This window comes from Callorhinchus milii, unplaced genomic scaffold, assembly GCF_018977255.1.
Source record: "Callorhinchus milii isolate IMCB2004 unplaced genomic scaffold, IMCB_Cmil_1.0 Scaffold9, whole genome shotgun sequence".
Taxonomy (NCBI): domain Eukaryota; kingdom Metazoa; phylum Chordata; class Chondrichthyes; order Chimaeriformes; family Callorhinchidae; genus Callorhinchus; species Callorhinchus milii.
This window is the reverse complement of record NW_024704750.1, coordinates 2,690,639-2,711,967: the sequence shown is the minus strand read 5'-3', so window position 1 is coordinate 2,711,967 and position 21,329 is coordinate 2,690,639. Positions and strand designations below refer to the sequence as shown.

The 21,329-nt window shown below is 45.5% G+C and overlaps 1 protein-coding gene across 2 annotated transcripts in view; it reads right to left on the bottom strand.

The window, feature by feature from the left end:
* itpk1a (inositol-tetrakisphosphate 1-kinase a) overlaps positions 1–21,329 on the bottom strand; it is a 61,042-nt gene that overhangs the window by 3,893 nt on the left and 35,820 nt on the right. For both annotated transcript variants that reach the window (XM_042337858.1, NM_001293018.1), the window contains 5 exon segments: positions 7,897–8,022; positions 6,092–6,209; positions 2,945–3,043; positions 2,288–2,328; positions 474–639 (listed from right to left, as the gene is read on the bottom strand). In XM_042337858.1, the coding sequence (XP_042193792.1) occupies positions 474–639; positions 2,288–2,328; positions 2,945–3,043; positions 6,092–6,209; positions 7,897–8,022 (550 nt within the window).

Genomic DNA, 21,329 nt, shown 5'->3' with positions numbered 1-21,329 from the left:
TGACAGCAATTAATAACTGCAAAAAAACGTTTTTGACAAAGACGCCCAGAGGGTAATTTCTGCCCCCCCACCCCCCACCCCACCCCCCTTGGTATCTTGCACCCAGCTCAGCTTCCCACTTAAGGCTCTGTAAAGTGCTTTCCTGACATTGTCGTACATGGAAGGTGCTGTACAATAGAGCAAGGATCCATACGAACATAAGAACTTGCTGGCGAAAGAAAACCAAGGTCCATCTAGTTCACATTCCACCATCCTGGCAGTTGCTTGACATGTCGTGTCCCAAACTATATCCTCTATCCCGAGATATTATTTTCTAGCAGAAATCTATCTAATTTGTTCTTGAAACAAACGACATTTTCTGCTTCCACACAGCCAGTACACTTGACAATAAATCCTGTGAAGCGCTCTGAGCCCCTCACATTCAAATGCAAAGATTATTTTCTCTTAAGACTTTTCTGCACAGAAACACTGACCTGAAATGCCGGCGGAGAAATTCTTCAAGGACGGTCGTTCGACCACGGTGTAGGATTCTCCGATAACGAACACTTTGTACAGCACGGCGTTGTGGTTTATGAAGCTCTGGATGACGCACTGAGGCTTGATGTCTTTCAGTCCATCCTCACTGAAAATAATCGCCATCTGCAGAAACAAGAGAGATAGAGAAAGATTCATCTGGAATCGTATGTCTCATATCAACAAGAATCGGGTTTGGGTTAATGCTGCGTGAATATTTTTCCTTCTTTTCTACTCCTTCAACTACAAGATACACAGTCACTACACATTGCAGTCAATCCTGTGAAGTGCTTTGAGATGCCTGGCCTGACATAAAAGGCGCTGTATCAAATGCAAAGATTCCTATTGTAAGTCTCTGCTTCAGGCTCAGTTCTATCCATTAGGGCTTTGGCTTGCGGGGTTAACAGGAGTTGAGTGGGAAGAATCACTGCTCCAAACCACTCCAACTCCTGCCGGGAGCCAGGCTGGCTAGTCTGTTATTAGCCGTGCCCTGAACGTCTCAAAGCATTTTACTGGATATACCGTAAAGTGAGTTGACTGTATATTTATTGGGCAAAAGCATGGCAGCTGATTGCTTAAGCACTTAAACCCCGGCTAGACAGACTAATCTAGTCAGAGATCTAGTCAGGTTAAGTGTAATTACTGTTCTAAAGCCGCCATGGTGTTAGTGAGCATGTGCTGCTATCCTCCAGGCTGCTCTGGTGCCAGCATTGTAATTGTTCGAATCCTGTGAGCAGAAGAAGATAGCGAATAAACTCTTTTCCGCCGGTGGAATCCAGACAGAATTCCCGAGCCAAAAAATCAATATCCCTGTCCTCTGTGAAGGCCGGCGGAGACGGTGAGGCGGAGGCGACGTGTGGCCGCAGACATTTTCGATCCGTGGAATTTGTTTATGAATCTGTATTGGGTTGCGGGCTGGATCGGGCCAACTGGGTTCCAATCCCAGATACCCGGAGTCCTGCAGAGCCATCTCGTGGCTCATTCAGGCATTACAACCGGAAAACAATAACACGCACTCCCAAATCGAGTGCGCGCACAGCCCTCCACCACCCCCCACCCCCAGTGCACATGGTTCATCAACGCCGGTCTGACTGCGTGGGAGAGGAGCTATTTCCCCTGCGAAGCTCTTTCAGATAATTTGACACAACAGTTTCAGTGTCAAAACACAAAGCTTATTAAAATGCAAGTCCTGCACGAAACAGACGGCAGGACGGTTTCCTCAAGGGCTGCACACGCCCAGACGGTGTGACCGGGTCCAGTGCAGGTCTGGGATTAACGGCCTGATTCTTATCTAAGGGTTCAAGGCACGTCACACATGGGTGCAAAGTTAAACTGAGCTGTGTCCTCCAATTGGTTGCACATGGGACCTGCTTTTCGCCAGATGTTATCCCAGCTTCGGGGGAAAGGGAGGGTGTGGATGGAGGGAGGAAGTGAGGAGGGGAAAGACAGAGAGAAAGAGAAGTCCTGTGGAACTCACTACCACAACTGGGTTAAAGTTAATTCAAGATTATTCTGTTTGGTGAAAGAGATCGGCAACTTCAATTCCCCCTCGTTGGGCGTTAAGACCATCATAATAATAATCCTTGCATTTGATATAGCGCTTTTCACGTCGGGAAGACGTCCCAAAGCGCTTCACAGAGTACACTGTAAAGTGAATTGACTGTATATTAAGGTTTAACAGGAGGGAAAGACCCTTACAAGTGTTCTCCAAGGTATTAACTTCCTCCTCACACCACCCCACCCCTCCCCACCTCCCAATACATCTGTCACTCACCTCGTGTGAGTTGGTGCCATGGGCCACTCTGGTTTTACAGACTAGGAAGAAACAGAAAGAGGTCATTAGAACACGTGCAAGGAACCAGAAACACAGCCTCACTGGTCTGTGTATGAACAGAGAAAACTCTCAACTCAAAAGAGGGTAAAGAGACAAGACCGGAGGTTGCATTGATTGTATCAAAATGTAGGGATGTACTGGCTCAGTGCCCACTGACCACATTAATTAATCCTTGCATTTGATATAGCGCTTTTCACGTCGGGAGGACGTCCCAAAGCGCTTCACAGAACACACTGTAAAGTGAATTGACTGTATATTTGTGGGCGAACGCGGCAGCCAATTGCGCACAGCAATGTCCCACAAACAGTCGTGGATTGAAAATGACCAATTTATTATTGTTTTTGGTTTTGGAGGGATTATTATTAGGCTCTGTGTGGAGTGAGGAAACTTGCCCAAGGTTTCGCCCTCTGCCTGGAATTGAACTCAGGTCTTTCGCTTGCAAAGCGAGTGCTCTAACCGCTGAGCTACAGGACTCCACGACCTGGGTGCGGTATATGGAGCTCAGAATACACCGACTGTCAAACCCCTCGCAAGGAACTTGTTCTTGAGGGCACCCAGCGCAATGGCCCCATGAAGTGGCCCGAGTCGGACACTTACTGAAAGGGAATGTCAGCTTGTGTTTCTCAATCTGTGCCATGGTATCCTCGCCACACTGACCGCTCAGCTCCATGAAGGGCGGTGAACAGATTCTCGTGTCTACAAGACAGCACGAAACAAAAACAAAACAAAGGATTTTCAGAGCAAAGCATTTGGTTTTTCCGGTTCTCCATCTGTTGACTTTGTGCTATTTAAGTTGAGAAATCTAGAAATGATAATAATCCTATAATAATTCTTGCAATTGATACAGCGCCTTTGATAATTATTTGGGGAGGACAAGTTTGCAGGGCTATGGGGAGAGTGCGGGGGAGTGGGATTGATTTGGAAGCTCTTTTCAAAGAGCCGGAACAGACACAATGGGCCGAATGGCCTCCTTCTGTGCTGTATAACTCTATCCTTCTATGATTCTTATCACATCTTCGAGACAGGATACATTGTAAAGTGAATTGACTGTAATATTTTGTGGGTGAAACAAGAATAGACTTTAAAAATGTCTAAATATCAGTCAGTATTTTACACAGCTGACCGGGATCAGCGAGGGGGGAGTTTCAGGATGTTAAATCACAGACGTCGTCAATGAGGCTTTTAAAGGCACGGACACAAAATGCAAGATGTATCTTGTTCGTGCCTTTAAAAACCTCTTTGACCAGATCCAAGATGAGAGGGAGAGCTACAGAGAGTTGGGAGCGGGGGGGTTCATAGTGGCTGATGAACGTTTGATCAGAGGGTGAGACAGAGGGAGTCAGGAACGAGCAGTGAGACACAGTCAGATGTGCGGAGTGTCCGTCTCAACAACGTGGTCTTAAAATTGAAGACTGCAGCATTTTGGAAACCCGTCAAACTCGGTCTTAACTTGGAAGCCAAATTTCCGAGTTGGGGGAGGTGGGGGAGAGGGGGGAACAGCTTAAAGTTATTAATCACTATAAACCTGTGTTTGCAAAGTTCCGAACATGTTAAATTAACAAGCCCAGGGTATGGGAACATTTGGGGGCCAGATCTCTTTAAGATACATGGGGGAGGGAATTGGCTTTGATTCAAGCCTTCAGGGTAGGGGGGAGGGGGCCTGAGGGTCAAGGGGTGGAGAATGTGGACTTTCCTGTGACCCCGAAGCACTAAATCTCTGGAGGAGCTCTGGCGGGATTTGAAACATCTGCATCATAGTCGTGAAGCAAACGATAAGAGGTCTCCCTTGGTGAACTTCAGTTCAAAAGCGAAGGCAGCACAGCTTTGACATAATGTACTTTGTTCATCCAATTGCCTGGGAGTCAACAATAACATGCACCCCGACATAGTGCCTTTCCAGAGGGATAACCTCTCAAAAAGCGCTTATAATACAATAATAATGCTTGCATTTGATACAGTGTCTTATCATGCCTTCGAGACCTCTCAAAGCACTTCAGAGAATATACTGTAAAGTGTGAGACTGTATTTTGTGGGCTAAAGCAGCAGCCAATTTGCACACGGCAATAGCCCTATGACATTATGAACGTGCGACTTTATCCGGGGAATTAACGGGCAGGACACTGTGTGGGGAGAAACTGCATTCTCTTTTTGAATAGTGTCGTGGGATCCTTAACATCCTCCTGAAGAGGTTCTGACAGGAAGAGGTCTCACGTCGACGAAACAGGAGCAACATCAACATCCTGCGTGCAAAATTGGCTGCTGAGTGAGGGCTGTTCTGCTACAAATACACAGTCGCTACACTCGACAGCAAAATCCTGTGAAGCGCTTTGAGACGTCCTCCTGACTTGAAAAGATTGCAAAAAGAACGCAAAGCGGGCGGAAAGCGCCCTGAAGGAGTTAATGCGCCACAGCCTCTCTTACGCTGTTGAGTGGAGCACGAATGATCAAGCAGATTATTCTGAAGAGGATTAACATGCAATCAGAAATTTTCTGAGTTGTGTGTGTGTGTGTGTGGGGGGGGGTGGGGTGGGGGGGGGGGGGGGGAGAGAAGCACGGGATTCATGGAATTTGATGGATTTGTACAAACTCCAATAAACCCTCGGAAATAAAGTGAAGAAGACAATAACAACTGCACCAGATCACAAGATGGGTTTGGATGAAGCTTAAGCTGCTTTTTAACTGAGTCCCAGATTTCCAGGCCTGAACCACCCTTCCTGGCAACCTGTTCCAGTTATTAAATACATCTATAAAATAACAATAATAATATTAGCGCTCTTCCCACAGCAAACTGGGAGCAGTAGCCCCTGGCTGAGTAAATACTTTTGAGACAACCTCCTGATGTGATACCGCTATGTAAATGTATGTTGTATTGTATCTCCCCACAGCTAAAGCAAAATTGACGGAGATCAGCTAACTCCTGCCCAGGACTGAACCTGGGACCTCTCCAGTCTATCTGCCTTAGCTATCACTAAATAAACTCACTGAGCCACTGAAACGCACACCCCAGTCACAGTCACAATCAGATAATTTGACACAAATTATAGGAATTGGCTTTTCCAATTGCACAGACTTTAGCATCGTTAACTGTCGAGACACTACATCTTGCCGGGGGCTGTGACTCTTTTCCGTCTCGTTAAACAAATTAATTAGGCTGGTGCTCCAGCGTAGCAGTGGGGGAAGCATTGCATTGTTGGATGAGACGTTAAAATGAGGTCTTAACCGTACATTCTGTTAAAAGACCCCATGGCACTATTCAAAGAGTACGGAGTTTTTCGGGCTAACACAGCAGCCAATTTGCACGCAGCAATGTCCCATAAATAGCTATCGAGTGGATGTCCAATTTTATCTGGAGAATTCATGGTCAGGACAGATACTGTATGAACATCGCTGTATGCAAATTGGCTCCCAAGTTCGCCCACAAAATAAGCACATTCACACCACTTTACAGTATATCTTGTGAAGGGGTTTGAGACGCCTCAATGATGTGCTACTATGGGCGCGAGAGCAAATGTAAGTTAATATTATGAATTAGCAAAACGATGCTGAGTGAGGTCAACAAGGCCAGTGAGTAACCAGAGACTGACCACTGGTGTGACTTTGCTGATCTTAATCAGCTCACCCCAACCCCCACTACACACACACACCCCCACACATACAGACACGAACACACACCAACAACACACTCACACACAACACAAACACACACACACACACACACACACACAAGTGAGCACACACTCGTACCTTCCATGTATCCTTCGAGCTTGCGAATCAGCTCGTAGGACTTGCATCGGTCCAACAAGGTCCTGATGGCCGGGAGAGGGTCTAGGATGATGGTCTCTGGGTGTGTGTCAATGTAGTCCTGAAAATATAGCGGGAACAATTTCAGTAAGTGAAACCCTCACAAACCTGATTTGTATAGATTGTATAAGCCCCCAAGTCGTACATCTGCCTAAACCCAGTTCGAGAGTTTAGATCCTGGAGCAAGTTTGACGTAACTCACACTTCACATAAGTCATACTAACTGTATGGTCCCAACTGATAGGGACCGATGTGAGGTTCCACAAATCCCACCTTGTCTCAGCCCGTTAGGACCACACGTTCGTAAAACTCAAGGTCACTCGGGACTGTGAAAAGTTCAGTCTCGTGCGAGATCTTCAATTTTTTTCCTGAGGCGGCAAAACTGTCTTGCAGGCTAGGACTAGGCGGAATTCTAGGCCACTTTATCCTGGCCACGCACTTGCAGGAACGACAACGACTTACATTTATATAGCGCCCTTCACGTGGGATAGTGTCCCGGAGCGCTTCACAGCGGTAAAGAGAGATTTTTGCTCCTCTAATCTCAAAACGCCTCCGAGCCTACGAATGCCTTCACCTGCTGCAAATCCACACGTCACCACCATGTGGCAGCTTAGGTTCACGCCAACAAACCACAGGTAGAATCTGACTGCGTTAAGATGATTTGCATTCAAAGCTGGGTAACCCCGGTAATGCTTTAAACCATCTGAATCGCCTCCTCCTCAGCTTGACTTTGGGTAAAGCTTCTCAAATGATCGCTGAGCTCCTCGATGGAGCCTGTTCCCCTGCTCATTCGGGGCAATGTCAAGAAGGAGTCGAGATCATTAAAATGGATTGATTGGGGACGGTTGAACAAGGATTTTAAGACAAAGCACAAATAACATCAAGCCTGGCCTCTTGCTCTTCGGGTGCAGTCGAATATCGTACGTAGACAGACCGGCTTTTTGAGCGCGCGCTCAGGGCAAAGCGGAACCAATTCGGTAGGAATTCAGCTGGAACTCTGTTCCCGTTCTGAAACGGGCATTTCAGTAAAACAGCGCAAAACAGCACAGAGTTAATTCAAATTTTTTTTTAATATTAAAAAAAAACTGGGGTCAGTGTCAGGCGACTGACGAGATCAGCCTATTATTTTAATCAGATAAATGATTGAGGAAAGCAGGCTGTACAGGCAGAGACCAAACACATGTCTCGTAACATCCCCGAAAGGGAAAGGGAAGATTGGGAGGATTTCAAGGGAAAGTTTTTTTTAATGTGAGCATCACTTTTGTTGGGGGAGGGGGTTTTCACAAAGAAATATCCGTCTGCCCGGAATCGATACCGTGCCTGGATCAGAAAGTGTTGAGGCCATTATTCAAGCAAGCACTTTCAGTCCCCCAAGGAACTTAATCTACCAAGGAATCGATGCATTCCCCAACACACCGAGTCCTTTCTTTCCAACACAATAAACTGCGGAGAATTGTTAAATGCTCCCCGGTTCTCAGCCGGTTAATGCCCCTTTCCCCCACACTCCTCTCTGGAACTCTCTGTCTCACCACATCTGCTTTCAAAACCTTCCTAAAATCCCCAGGTTTCTGACCTACTTTTGTTCATCTCCTCTACGTTCCCGTTTCCCAAGTGCAAAGCGCTATAGGACTGTGAGCTTTTGTGGGTCGCCTTGGGAGCTGATCCTAGTTGCTGCGGAGGGAAGGGGTGGGGGGGGGGGGGTGAGAAAAAGGATTAAGGGGGTGTAGGGTATGAAGCAAAAAGCTCACCTGAAACCTCTGAACCAGCTCCTGAGACTGGGCATCGTTTTGGTCCGCTTCCAGAATGACATCTGTAAGTTTGTGGATTATAACGTCGAGTGGTCCCTGCTCCTCGATGGGTTTCACCAGATCGAGCTGCAAAACACAGAAATGATTTTTTTTAATTAAAAAAAATTTAAATTGTTTTTCCGTTATGCCTGTGCCTCTCTCCACCCCCAGCTCTCCAAACCAAACCGCTTACTCCCATCCCCGAGGCACTGAATCGTCACGTCTCCAAATAGTTAAGCTCCCCGAGACTCCGTCTGGCGTGAAGGGCGCGACATAAACGCAAGTTGTTGTTGTTGCGGTTGTCACGCTTTCAGAAATCTCTTTTTTTTTTGAATAAAAAGGTCACGATCATAGAAGTGGCACGTTCCTATGTGCAAATTGGCTGCTGCGTTGGCCGCAAAATGTTCAGTCATTACATTATATTGATGTTTCGCCCACAAAATATACAGTCAATTCACTTTATAGTATATCCTATGAAGCGCTTTGAGATGTCTCAAAGACATGATAAGGCGCTACATCAAATGCAAGGATTATTATTATACGGTAAATCCCGTGAAGCGCTTTAAGACGTCCTCTCGAACTGAAAGCCACTATATCAAAGCAACGATTATTATTATAATCATTATTATAAGTCAGAGAGGAACTGAACATACACTGAACGAACTACACTCTGTACACTTTTCCGTACACAAATAAATGAGTATCACATTCGCTCGAGGCTGGGTTTGTCGGTCTGCATTTCGTGTGCATTCCACATCGCAAGGAGGGCAAGTCCCGAGTTAGAAAGGAAGATTTTAACAGGTATTTGAAGAATGTGTGTCACAGAAACAGGCCACTTGGCCCAACAAGTATGTGTTGCTGTTTTTCCTTTACACGAGAGAATATAACACCCACTCCTCCCGTTTCATTCACAAAATGCAGCTGACTAGGAGTACGGAGGGTTAAGTATTTTAATATAGGACCAGGTGCAACTGATGTCCCTGTAGAAGTCTTGACTGTACAGCGTTGTGTCGAGACTATTTTGACAGAACCTGCCCAAGCCAAATGACCCCCTCAACAAGCTGACAAACAAATTGCACTTCAGATTTTTTTTTCAAAGCCACTAGATATCTCAACTGCACTTTGCTACCCCGCACTGCAGAGTATTTGCAACACGCTAGTGACACCTAGAGGTGGCAAAACAGTACAACATAAACTCACCACCAAAAGGGTTTTCACAAACACGAAACGGAGACACTTCCGATTAACACTAACTTTGTGCAACGTAAGCGATGATCAAAACAGTCAGAACGTTTAATGGTAATATTCAGTTGAGTGGAGCTGAAGATTTAATGAGACGCAATGCGTCACGAGTCACCTTTGGCTAGACTTTCCAGTTCAGCACTCAGACACATCCAATGTGAAAGGGGAGAAAAAAGATTAACAAATATTTAATGAATCAGGCTGTGCCGCTGTTCTCACCACACTGCCCTTCTTCTAAATCTCCTCTTGGATCCTAGAGCCCGACGATCACGTAGGGTGGCAGGACATGAAACATTGGGGCAACCTATGATGTCGTACTTTCAGGCTACATGGCATCAACCCCGATCACCACCATTGGTTGCAAGTTTCTTTTCCTTCTTGGGACATTTCTAATCCTGGAGTTTTTTCAGGAATGTTTCGAACGGGGACATGAGGAGTGAATCTGACCTTAATCTTCCAAGTGAGGAAACAAACACACACTGAGGAGCGCAGGGTGGGGGGAAATGACCTTTTAGGCACAGCAATAGCTGAAGTGAGACCCTCATGGATACGACACAAGTCAGGCATTGAACAAGGGAAGTGTACGTACCTTTGGCAATCCACCAAAAGACCTAATCCTACAGCGCATGGAGGACACTGAGCAGAGAAGAATGGGAAAATCCTTAAACGAATGGTACCCCATCACAGGGTCAATGCTGCTGTGATTCTTAACCAACATATCACAAGGGGAGGACCCTTTCCCATGAGTGGAAGAGCTTCACTCCAATTCACAGAACCCCGCTCCAATACACCATAACAACAACAAATTACATTTGTATAGCGGCTTTCGCGTCAGGAGGACGTCCCAAAGTGCTGACGAGTTTGGAGTGAGGTGCCCGACAGCCGGAGACAGTGATGGACTTTCCGGATACCTTGGTTAAGAAAACGACACACGGCAACAAGAAAACCTGACCTCTTTGTTTCCCTCCCCACGCACTCAAATGGGTCATAAATTATTACATGAATACTGCCGCAGAGCAGAGTATTGACCCAATTATATCCCCCAGCCTAACAACCGAGAGGCGGGTTAGTGTCTTGAACTTAAGGAACCAAGGAGAATACTAGCCGAGGGTGGGTCAATGCGCTCTCCGTTCCTCATTACTTGTGAACCGTCAGCGAAGGTAACAGAAAGGAATCAATCTCCATTGTGAAGATGTCACTCCAATGATAAATTACAATGCCAAAAAAAAGCTACCCTCAAGGGACAAACCTAATTAAGTTTCCTGCAGGTTTCAGAAGTTGAAGCTACACAGCTCCAGCCTGTACTTGGCTCACGCCATCTCTCTCCATTGTTAGCCGTGGCCTCTGAAAGTCATGAGACTCATGAGCTAACTAACAGAAGGCCATCGATCATCCGAATCTCCGAAAAGAATGGCTTCACTCAGACCCACGCAGCCCCTTAAGCACGCTTACTGCCAGGAGAGGAGACCTCAAACATCCAAACGCTGGTACAAAAAAAAACCATAAGACTCGAGTAGAGCACCAGTTTGGAGTCCATCACCAATATTGTGGGCTCCCAGCACCAGGAACAATCTTGAGAGAGAGTCTCCATTGCTAGCCATCAATGGAAGGAAACACTTTCTGAGGTTCCTGTTGGCGTGGAGCCTCGGCCCATTGTTCTGGCCCACTGTGCCGGAATAGCCTCGCGGAGCCCAGCATTTTGAATGCGTCCTGTGTGTGCTGACATGCTAGTAGTGGGCATGCCAAGTGTGCCCACGTCTTTGCATCCACAACACTGGGCTTTATGTTACGTCTCACGCAGAGTGGACACACACACAGACAGCACAGCACAGCACGGCACGGCAGCCCTTTGGCAATGACTTTGTTTTTGAAAAGAATGATAAAACCTTTTAGCGGGTCCAATCATTTCCTTTTCTAATTCTCTCGCCGGCAGCGTGCCCTGACTTCTTTGCTCCTGGCCTGGCCTGGCCTGGTCTTGCTGGGCCAAGGTTCCAGAAGCACTGGGTGCCCTCTGGCAACCCATCCAAGTGGCTACACTGAACTACAGGGATTTCTAAAAAGTTGTGATGCCATCGCAATGTCTGCTAAGTCTTAAAGAAATTATGAAGAAGTGAAAGTAATTGTTATTAAAATAAATGGTGTCACGACTTGTTGGTCACCCTGTAGTTCTGCCCAGGCCTCTGCCCCACTTGTCTAAGATCAACAAAAAACAATCTGCTCGGAAAAACTTCTTCACAGTTGGGTAAGCTTCCAAGCCAAGATTTGACCTGGGAGAATAAATGACTAAGGAGAAAAAGCAGGGAGGGGGATGGGGGCTAGGTAAACAGACCTGGAGATTTATAAAGGTTTTACCGAGGAACACAATATGAATAACATTAGACACTGCCAAAGAGTTTGTTTTAAGCACCAAGTTAGGAACCTGAACAAACAGTGTCATAGATGATATATGAGATCATAGAACCCAGCACAATGACCCTAGTTTTGTCCATGCACGTTTACATATTAGTCATGTTCCCCTTAACATACCCCTGTAAAATCATTGCAAACACTCCCGAATGTTCTACCACTCAGTGACAACCTAGAAATTCTTAGAAATTATCGAACCCAACAATGTTCCCGCAAAGTACAGTTGCTAGGTGTCAGATGTACATATATGGCGAGGAATCGCTGCAAATACCCGACTCGAAAAAACAAAGAACTTATCTTGTGGTTATAAAATAATTAGAGCTGAATAACAGCAGGCTTTTTTGGTTTATTCCAAGGACCAATTAATTCCAAATGTCTCTGTGGTTTACATTCAGTGTTATTACAGTAAACACAGTGGGCGAGAAATTCCTCTCACACTTTGCCCTCTTTCCTCCCCTTCCCCCCACTCCCCTCCCAAGGCACAGCAACCGCTGATATTCTGACCAGCAACGTCACACACTCAATAGCATGAGGAATTTCCCACTGTGTATGAGCAGCCAATCTGTCTGGAACCGTAAGGTTCGCAAGTGAGAAAACAAGTGGGTCATGATGGGGTTTGATGTCACCGAATAGTCTGAGGCTTATAGCACTCAAACATCGCCTGGAACTATTCGCGGATTGACTGCCGAGTTCCCCTACAAAAATACACAGTCGCTACACTTCACAATATATCCAGTGAGCCCTTGGTGGTGTCTTTCTGACGTGAAAGTCTCCAGCAAGTCTATCAAGCGCAGGGATTAGTAGTATTATCATCATCATCATCATCATCATCATCAACATTCACTGTCTTGCTCAACATCTGCTTGGGTCCCAATGTGCTTTGGTTGGGCTGCAGACCAGAAATAGGATGCAAACCTCATTCATTATTAACTTTTGAAATCAGATATGAATATTTCATTTTCTGAGTACGTTCCCTCCTCTGTCGCCTTCTCCAATGGACAAACCCCATCAATTGGGAGATATCGGAGGGAAAGGGAGAGGTGGGAGCCTAGTACCAGGACTGTTAGCAAAAGAATCAGAGGAGAGGTTAGAGAGAGCTGCTTCCCACAAGAGGCAATTAGGGAATTCATCACCTAAAGGGATTGGTGAGGCCGAGACCAATAGGAACATTCAATAATTCAACAAACATAGGGTGACCCAAAAGTGGCGATACCATTACAATGTCTAATAAGTCTTAAAGAAGCAATGATTTTGTTTTGGATAATAGGGCAGCTGAAAAATAAAGACGTTTTGGTCTGGAAAGTGGGAATAATCAAAGGCGGAATGATACACAGAGCTGGAAGGAACGAAAGGGAATAAGACAGGAAGCAACAACAACAACTTGCATTTATATAGCTCCTTTTCAAGCGGGGTAGCGTTCTGGAGCGCTGCATAGACATAGATATGATGGACTCTTTCTGCGTTGGAAGATTTCTATGGTACCATGTGAGGAAAGGGCGGGGGGGGGGGCGGCGGGGGCGGAGGAGAAGAGAGAGAGAAAGAAAAAGAGAGAGTCTGAGCTCTGATTGAGCACCACTCTGAATCACATCAGCTAAAGAGGTGATGAAACCCAGCTGCCTAGACTCCTGGGATTTGCAATGACCATGAAACTTTTAATAAGTTTGATAAGGCAACTCGCTAGAGACTTGTAAAGAGGGTGGGGAGACGGTGGGGGAAAGAAGTGGGGGGGGGGGGGGGGGGGAGAGAAAAAAGGTGGGGCGCGGAAAGATTTCCCTGAAACAAAAAAAAGCTTGATTGAATTTTCTTTTATTCTTCCAAACAAGCCTTGGTGATGATGTGCAGGTACTGAGCCAGGAGAGAGACAGGGGGCTGAGGTTTGCCTTTTGAAGATTGCAAACGAATGAACTGTGGGGAATCTCACTGAAGACAAAATAATTGAGAGATGATTTCATGCGTCAGGCTTTGTACATTGCCTCATCTCACCCGAGCGAGCAAGCGGAGGGGAGTGGGGGGGGGGGGGGGGGGGGGGAGAGCTGACACACACTCCAGTGAGGCCAGGAATAAAATGCTTCAAGGGAAAGCAAGCAATTATCCCACGCACCTTTATGAAGATCAAGGCATTAAATATGCATGTATCTCTGGTGAGCGCTGCGTTGGAGAGAAATAAATGGAGAGGACAAAATCGCTGAGAGGGTTGTTTTGGCAGCGAGCTGTATGATCAGTGGTCGCATTTTCCACCACTGCTCCCCGAAACTCTGAAACGCTCTTCCTCTATCCCTCCGTCTTGCCCCTTCTTCTTCGACCGGGTCTACGGTCACCTCCCCCCTCTCCCTGGCTTGGCGCCGAGCTCTGCCATTGGCAAGTGCTCTGGGATGCTACCCTACATGAGGGGCGCTGGATAAATGCAAGTTGTTGTCCCTATTGGGAGGAAAATGTCCCCATATATATATATATATATATATATAAAGAGGAGCTTTGAAGTAAGTGAGCGTCAGATACAATACAATTTACATTCGTATCGTGTTGTTCATATCCCGGGAGGACAATATCTCAAGCAGGGGAAAGAGGTAGGTGTGGATTTGTTAGGTCGGGGTATCAAGGGATTTGGGGCAAGGCCGGATAATTGGAGTTGAGGTACAGATCAGCCATGATCTCATGGAATGGCGGAACAGGCTCGAGGGACTGAATGGCCTCCTCCTGTTTCTATGTGTCTATTTGGAAACCCTTAAGGCCACTCCGATTCAAACCAGCATCCTCGCAAAACAAACTTCACTCCTCGGAGGGTCAAAGGCAAATAATTCCCATGGAGCAGTTTTTTTTTTGGCAAACCTCCGCTTATTTATTTATTTATTATGGGGGGGGGGGGGGGGAATAATTTAAACATGTTGAAGTTGGGATGTTGGCTGCGCTTTTTATTTGATATCTTATTTCCCAGGAGTTTCACGTAACAAACAAACACCAGCTTTGACGGAACGAAAAGAAAACCTCTACATGGTCACAGCAAACGCTCAGGGTCCATCGTATCTTTGGACCCGAGCCACTTCACAAGAAATGCTCTCAAACCGCTCTACTCTGGCAGCTGACGAGAGCCTTGAGGGAAGCGATGCCTCCACTCACGCAGAGGAGACTTCCATCAAAGTGGGCTTGTTTTTTTCTTTCTCTTTTCCTTTCTCTCTGTGTGTGTGTGTGTGTGTGCGTGTGTGTAGGGGAGAGCGTTGAGGATACAGATTCCATTTAAATGCTGCGCTAATATATCTGTCACTCCCAACCTCAACAAACAGGTTGACATGAGTGTGGTCTCTCTGACTACTCACACCCCACGAGGTGCAGGAAGGAACTGGCACTTCTCGCTTGGTGTCCGTGTACGGTTTAAAGGCTGGAAGCAACCTGAATAAAGACCGGCGCTTCGCCCACAAAATACCCAGTCACTCCACTTTGCAATACCATCTGTGAAGCGCTTTGAGACGTCTCATCGATGTGATCAATGGCAATATCAAATGCAAGGATTATTATTATTATTATCGATATTATTGTATGTCTAGAGGACAGTGCCCTGCTCTGTGTCTGTCCTCATCCTTTACTGATCACATATGTGTGGTTCACTGTGCCCTGCACTAACGCTGCTCTCTCTCTCTCTCCCCTCTCGTTCTCTTCACAGCGTAAACTGCAAAGTGAATTGACTGTAAAATTTGTGGGCGAAACGCGGCAGCCAATTGCACTCAGCAGCGTCCCACACAAACAGTCGTGGATTGAGTGACACATTTATTATTATATTTTTCATTTCCTTTTTTCCCCTTCCCTGTATTCCCCTCTCAGTCACACACACTTTATTCCTCCCAGTCACGATCGCTGTATACCCCCACCTCTCCCCGGGTCACACACACACACACACACACACACACACACACACACTGTCCACGTGAAGAATGATAATGAGCAGATTAGACAGTGCCATTTCTGACATCATCCCCAAATGCCAGGCACCAGAACAGTAACAGAACAATGCAGAATAATGAAGATTTTCCACAGCGCAGTGGGCTGAGCGAAACAAAAGGACAGGAAGAGCTGTGTGTAAAACAAAAAGCCCTATCCCACAACTCTTCCTCAATTTACACAACAGATTAAAAAAAAGCTTGCAGAACCAGCTGGAACTAAAATTAAAAGAATTCTTTGAAAAACAAGTCATCTGGACAGCGATTTTCCAAACCCAATTGTTCCCCCCCACCTCACCTCGCTCCCCCTGCTCTTTCTCTTTTCACAACACAGTGAAAACCAGATGAATCTAATCCGGCTTTTTGTTGTTAAACAGAGTGTAATGGGAGATGGACGGGACTGCAGAGGTAGCTTAAAAAAAACAGCGCAGAAAACAGCTCCAATTTTCACTAGCCCCTCGCTTCCTCCCACAGATTAAACTGAACGCCGGCCAAAAAAAAAACACTGTTTCCTCCTTTTAAGGGTGCGCAGTGAAGCCAACCACTGCAACGCTCATTCCATTTTTATAGAAACTACCACCAGAGGTATTTCTCTGAGCAGAAAAGCCCTCAACTGGAACCACAGCGATGATTAAAGTCTCGTTTAATATTAATAATCCTTGCATTTAATACAACGTCTCATCACGTCTTCGAGACGTCTCAAAGTGCTTCAATGGATTCGCTGTAAAGTGAATTGACTGTATATTTGTGGGTGAAACACGGCAGAAAATTGCGCCCAGCAGCGTCCCACAAACAGTCGTGGATTGAATGAATATTGCTATTTTTTTAGGAAGTAGATCAAAACTTGCAAATTTTGACATTTAGCTGAGGGAATCCAAACAAGCCGCTCGGCCGCCTTTAACTCTGGGTTATAAAGAGCCCGGCTTAAAATTGTGCTCATGATTAATTCATGATAAGTTGACGTCACTCCCTGCTACAATGCTCGGAGGGTGTGCAGTGAGCAATGCAGCCTTCGTTAACAGGCAGAATCAGGCAGGACTTGTCACCGTATGTTTCGCCATTGCCGAAGGCTGGACGTTGACGGGGGCAAAGCTCTGAGTTTGTGTAGCCGCCGTGCTGGTGTAAGCCAGAAATTGAAGGTGTATTAACTTATTAAACTTGTTTAATTCTTGAGTATTTTCAAGAAAACTCCCGCCACCCTCCCATACTCCAACTCCATTAATCTACAGCTGCCGGGCATTAAACTGGCAGAACCACTGATGCGGAGGTGAAAGGAAAGAGCTGTGAGGTTCTCTGTAATTGCAAATCCTAATGTTTGTGACACACACACACACACACACACACACACGTGGCCACTCCCATGTCAAAAAATCTTTCATAAAAGGCAGAGACTATTCTCTGGAGAGATTTTCAAGAGCACGTGATGGCTAGAGGGCATCATAACCAGGTTGGGAGCAGCCAAATTAAGCAATGTACAGAAATGGGCTGAGCTTTTAAGATTATTAGGACGTCAATAAACAAGAGGCCTCCATAGATTGCTGCATTAAAAAAATACATGAATCAAAGATTTATAGACCAGTTTGGCATAAAATCCATTGCAACAAAAAAGAAAGTGTTTTGTTGGACACAATCAGCATTGATCTCTGAGGCCGTACGAACCAGTCACTGGGGCCTCAGGAGCACGAGCTCACATCTCAGGGAATCCACTGAAATTCCTCTCGGAGACGATTAAATAAAGTGGTGGCTGTCTATCGAAGTTGTAAGATTTAACGCAAGGCTTTTAAAACCGTCTGACATAACCTCTATAACATTGAAACATCTCATGGCTCTTCAAATGCTGAAACTCCGTTTGCAAATCTTGATTACTTTTGATCAAAGGTCTGTTTCTTTATCAAAGTAGATACCGCGCAAGGAATCTGACATCCCGTCCAGTGTGGTGAAAGCAGCATTTGTAACTTTGTCTTATTTGTTTTATTTAAATTGGAAAATTACCGAATCATTCAGGTTGAGGGGAGGAGAGGAGGCCTGGGGGGGGGGGGGGGGGGAGAAGAGGAAAAATGAGGGGAGAAAGGAGGAAGTTCTTTGCAATCAAATAATCCTTTCTTTAAAGAAAAATTTGGTCACTCAATCCACGACTGTTTGTGGGGACGCTGCTGTGCGCAATTGGCTGCCGCGTTTCGCCCACAAAATATAGTCAATTTGCTTGAAGGTATATTCTGTGAAGCGCTTTAAGACGTCTCGAAGATGTGATGAGGTGCTATATCAAATGCAAGGATTGTTAGTATCATTATTAATAACATTAGGATAACTTCTCTTTCGCAGGTGCACATTGTTGACCAGAACACAAGGTAAGCAAAAACACTCTACCTAAATGCTTGGGTTGTGAAGCTTTGTTTGATGGAAAACTTCAGGGTCAACGAAACAGTGTGAGAGAGAGAGAGAGAGAGAAAAAAATCCATCATCTGGGTCTCAAATTTGGAAATGTTACCAGGAGCCAAGTTTGGCTGCCACAGATGGAATTTACCATCAGAAGCTAAGTGCAGGGAGAGCAATAAAAGGCTTAATAGGGAGTAAATATGCAGTACTTTATTCTTAAGGCTCAATTGAGAAGCTATGACATTTAAACTCTGCGAAAGAGAGGTCATGGGAGTGTTCGTTGCCGACCGGTGAGCAATTAACTCTGACATGATTCAATTGGAGCCCTGTTGTTGGGAACAAGGTTATGTGCCCACAAACCCATCCTGCTGCCCCTTCTATGTAATATCTTCCACACCCAACAACTTAATAGCGTGGAGTCCTGTAGCTCAGTGGTTAGAGCACTCGCCTCGTAAGCGAGGGGACTTGGATTTGATTCCCAAGCAGGGCAAAATGTTGGGCAAATTTCCTTACTCCACATGCCTCGGTTTACCTCGCAGTAAGTAGGAACCTGGTGGTCGAGTCGATTGGCAGATCGCTTTTCCAGAAGTAATAATTCCTTCAAAAATAATAAATAATAATTTGGTCACTCAATCCACGACTGTTTGTGGGGACGCTGCTGTGTGCAATTGGCTGCCGGGTTTCGCCCACAAAATACACAGTCAATTCACTTTACAGTGCATTCTGTGAAGGGCTTCGAAGACGTAATAAGGCACTGTATCAAATGCAAGGAAATACAATGCAAGAGGCTCACAAAATTCCACCTGGACTTTGCCCGTCAGACCATTTAGTCGTAAAGATACGAGGCAGTGGGAAATTTACTCAGAACTCTGGAGGCCGTGTCCTCTCCCAAACTAAACTCCGTGACCTGATTGAGATGGGAGGACTCTCCTGATCAGCTGCCAGGGCTTGCAGATATCGGAAAACCTCCCCCACAATGTGCATCTAAGAACTACTTTTATACCGTAGATTCAACCGGATTCTGATAGCAGAAGCTCTACTCTACAGCCCGCATCAGAAGCAAATAAGGTCACGAAACTCCAGCTATAAAAATCACCAGCACGCTACCTACCCAGAGGAAGAGACGTTAAAAGCTCGTCAACTTGTAATAAAATAAATCCTCCGCCCAACCCCTCCGACTGCCTCCGAGCCTCTTTCCTCGGGCTCTGTCACAATTTGTGGGGACACTGCTGTGCGCAATTGTCTGCCGCGTTTTGCCCCCAAAGTGTACAGTCGCTACAATTTACAGTCTACTCTGTGGAGCTCTTTGAGACATCGCAACGACGTAATAAGGCGCCCTACCAAATGCAAGGATTATTTTTATTATTATCTCGCTCACTCCCTGCATTCCTTCATCCCTTTACCACATCAAGGACTTGATTCATTCCATCCACTGGATTCTCTCACAGCTATTTTTGTTTGTTTCGCTGCCCTCATGTTTTTTTCCATTTCTTTCCCACATTCACCACTGATCCCTATCTGCTTCCACTGCAATGCATATTTCTTTGTGCTTCTCCGAAGGAAAGCACCAGAGAGGGGAGTGGAAGGCGAAGAGACAATCCATCGTAAAATTCAGAACCTCACACAGATCCCGACACCATAATCACATCATAACTCGCTCAAACATTGCCATGTCTTTGATGTGAAAAATGCTACTTAAGTGCAGTTTGTTGTGGTTGTTCACTGTGATCAATGATCTCAAGTCGGAAACTTTCATTCCCATACCTGCTAAGGATTTTAAATAATGACCCTTGCATTTGATATAGCACCTTATCACGTCTTCACGATGTCTCAAAGCGCTTCACAGGACATACAGTAAAGTTGATTGACTGTACTTGGTGGGCAAAATTAATAAAGTCTTGTCACATTTGATGGAACGCCATTAATATGACTGACAATAATAAAAATCCTTGCATTTGATCCCTGACTGTCCAGCACCTTGGGACGTTCCCCCGATGTGAAAGGCGCTATACAAATGTAATCTGGTTTCGTATTGTATTGAAATAGCACCGTATCACACCCTCGAAACAGGGTGAAAGCACTTCACAGGATTTACTGTAGGCTTCAGCGACTGTATTGTAATTGGATTTACATACCAATGCATCACCAACAAATACATAAATTAGAATTTGCCATCTTTAAAATAAACCCTCCTCCTCCTCCTGGGTATTACAGAATTCCCTCTCCTAGCACCATTCCATTGATCAAATATGCAGTCAATTCACTTGACAGAATATTCTCGAAGACGTGATAAGGCGCTGTATTAAATGCAAGGATTATTATTATTATTATTATGCCTCTCTCACAGGTCAGGTTTACACAACGATTTCCCTGTGTACCACCTATCATTGCAAATGAATTCCCAGCGGAACTGGCCTAGGTACCAACCCTGCAATCAATACCTGACCCCGGTCACATCTCAAGTCAATAATTTAAAGCATTGGTTACTGAAACCAATTCCTCCCCTTCTGAACTCTAACCTTGAACGAGTACAAGATGTAGATAGCAATGTCAAAACAAGTAGTCGTGGTGGGATTTTGATGCTCATATCAGGTCCTTTTTATTTAATCTCCAGCACAGTCATAAACAGTTCCTCCCTGGAAATGAAAAGGAACTCGATAAATCCGACTGCAAAAGCCTTTTTATAAAGATCCGGCAGTTTTTTTAAAAAAATGTAAAATCATTACACAGTCCAGGAGGACTTTTTTACGTCGTGGTAGAGGGCAGGAGTTTTATTTTATTTCTGCTCCACAACTGACTTGTGCTCTTAATCGAAAAGTCAATGGATTTGTCAACACCAGACCACAAATTTCTCCCAGGGTGAATTCAATGACTCGATTCTTTCGTTCGTTCGTCCCCACCACGAGCCCACAAACAGGGTTGGCCTCTCCCAAATGGCAAATCGGAATTGAAGCCAAAGAGATGTTCGGAAGAGATCCATCCCCACCACCCATCATCAGCCCCTAGGAAAAGCTTCCCAATAGGGTTGACTCAAATTGGAAGCTTTCACCGTTTGCAGGAAACCAACCAATAATAATAATCCTTGTATTTGATACAGCACCTTATCACATCTTCGAGGCGTCTCAAAACTCTTCGCAGAATATATTCTGTAAATTGAATTGACGGTATTCTACGTGGACGAAACGCGGCAGCCAATTACACACTAATTTGTTATTTTTTTTGAAGGAATTATTACCCCCGGAAAAGTGATCAACCAATCGACTAACAACCGGGTTCCTACTTACTGCTGGGTAAACAGAGGCGTGTGGAGTAAGGAAATTTGCCCAACATTTCGCCTCCTGGGAATTGAACCCAGGTCTCTCGCTTGCGAGACGAGTGCTCTAACCACTGAGCTACAGGACTCCGCTGGACTGTAGTGCTTTGCGATGGTTTGCATTG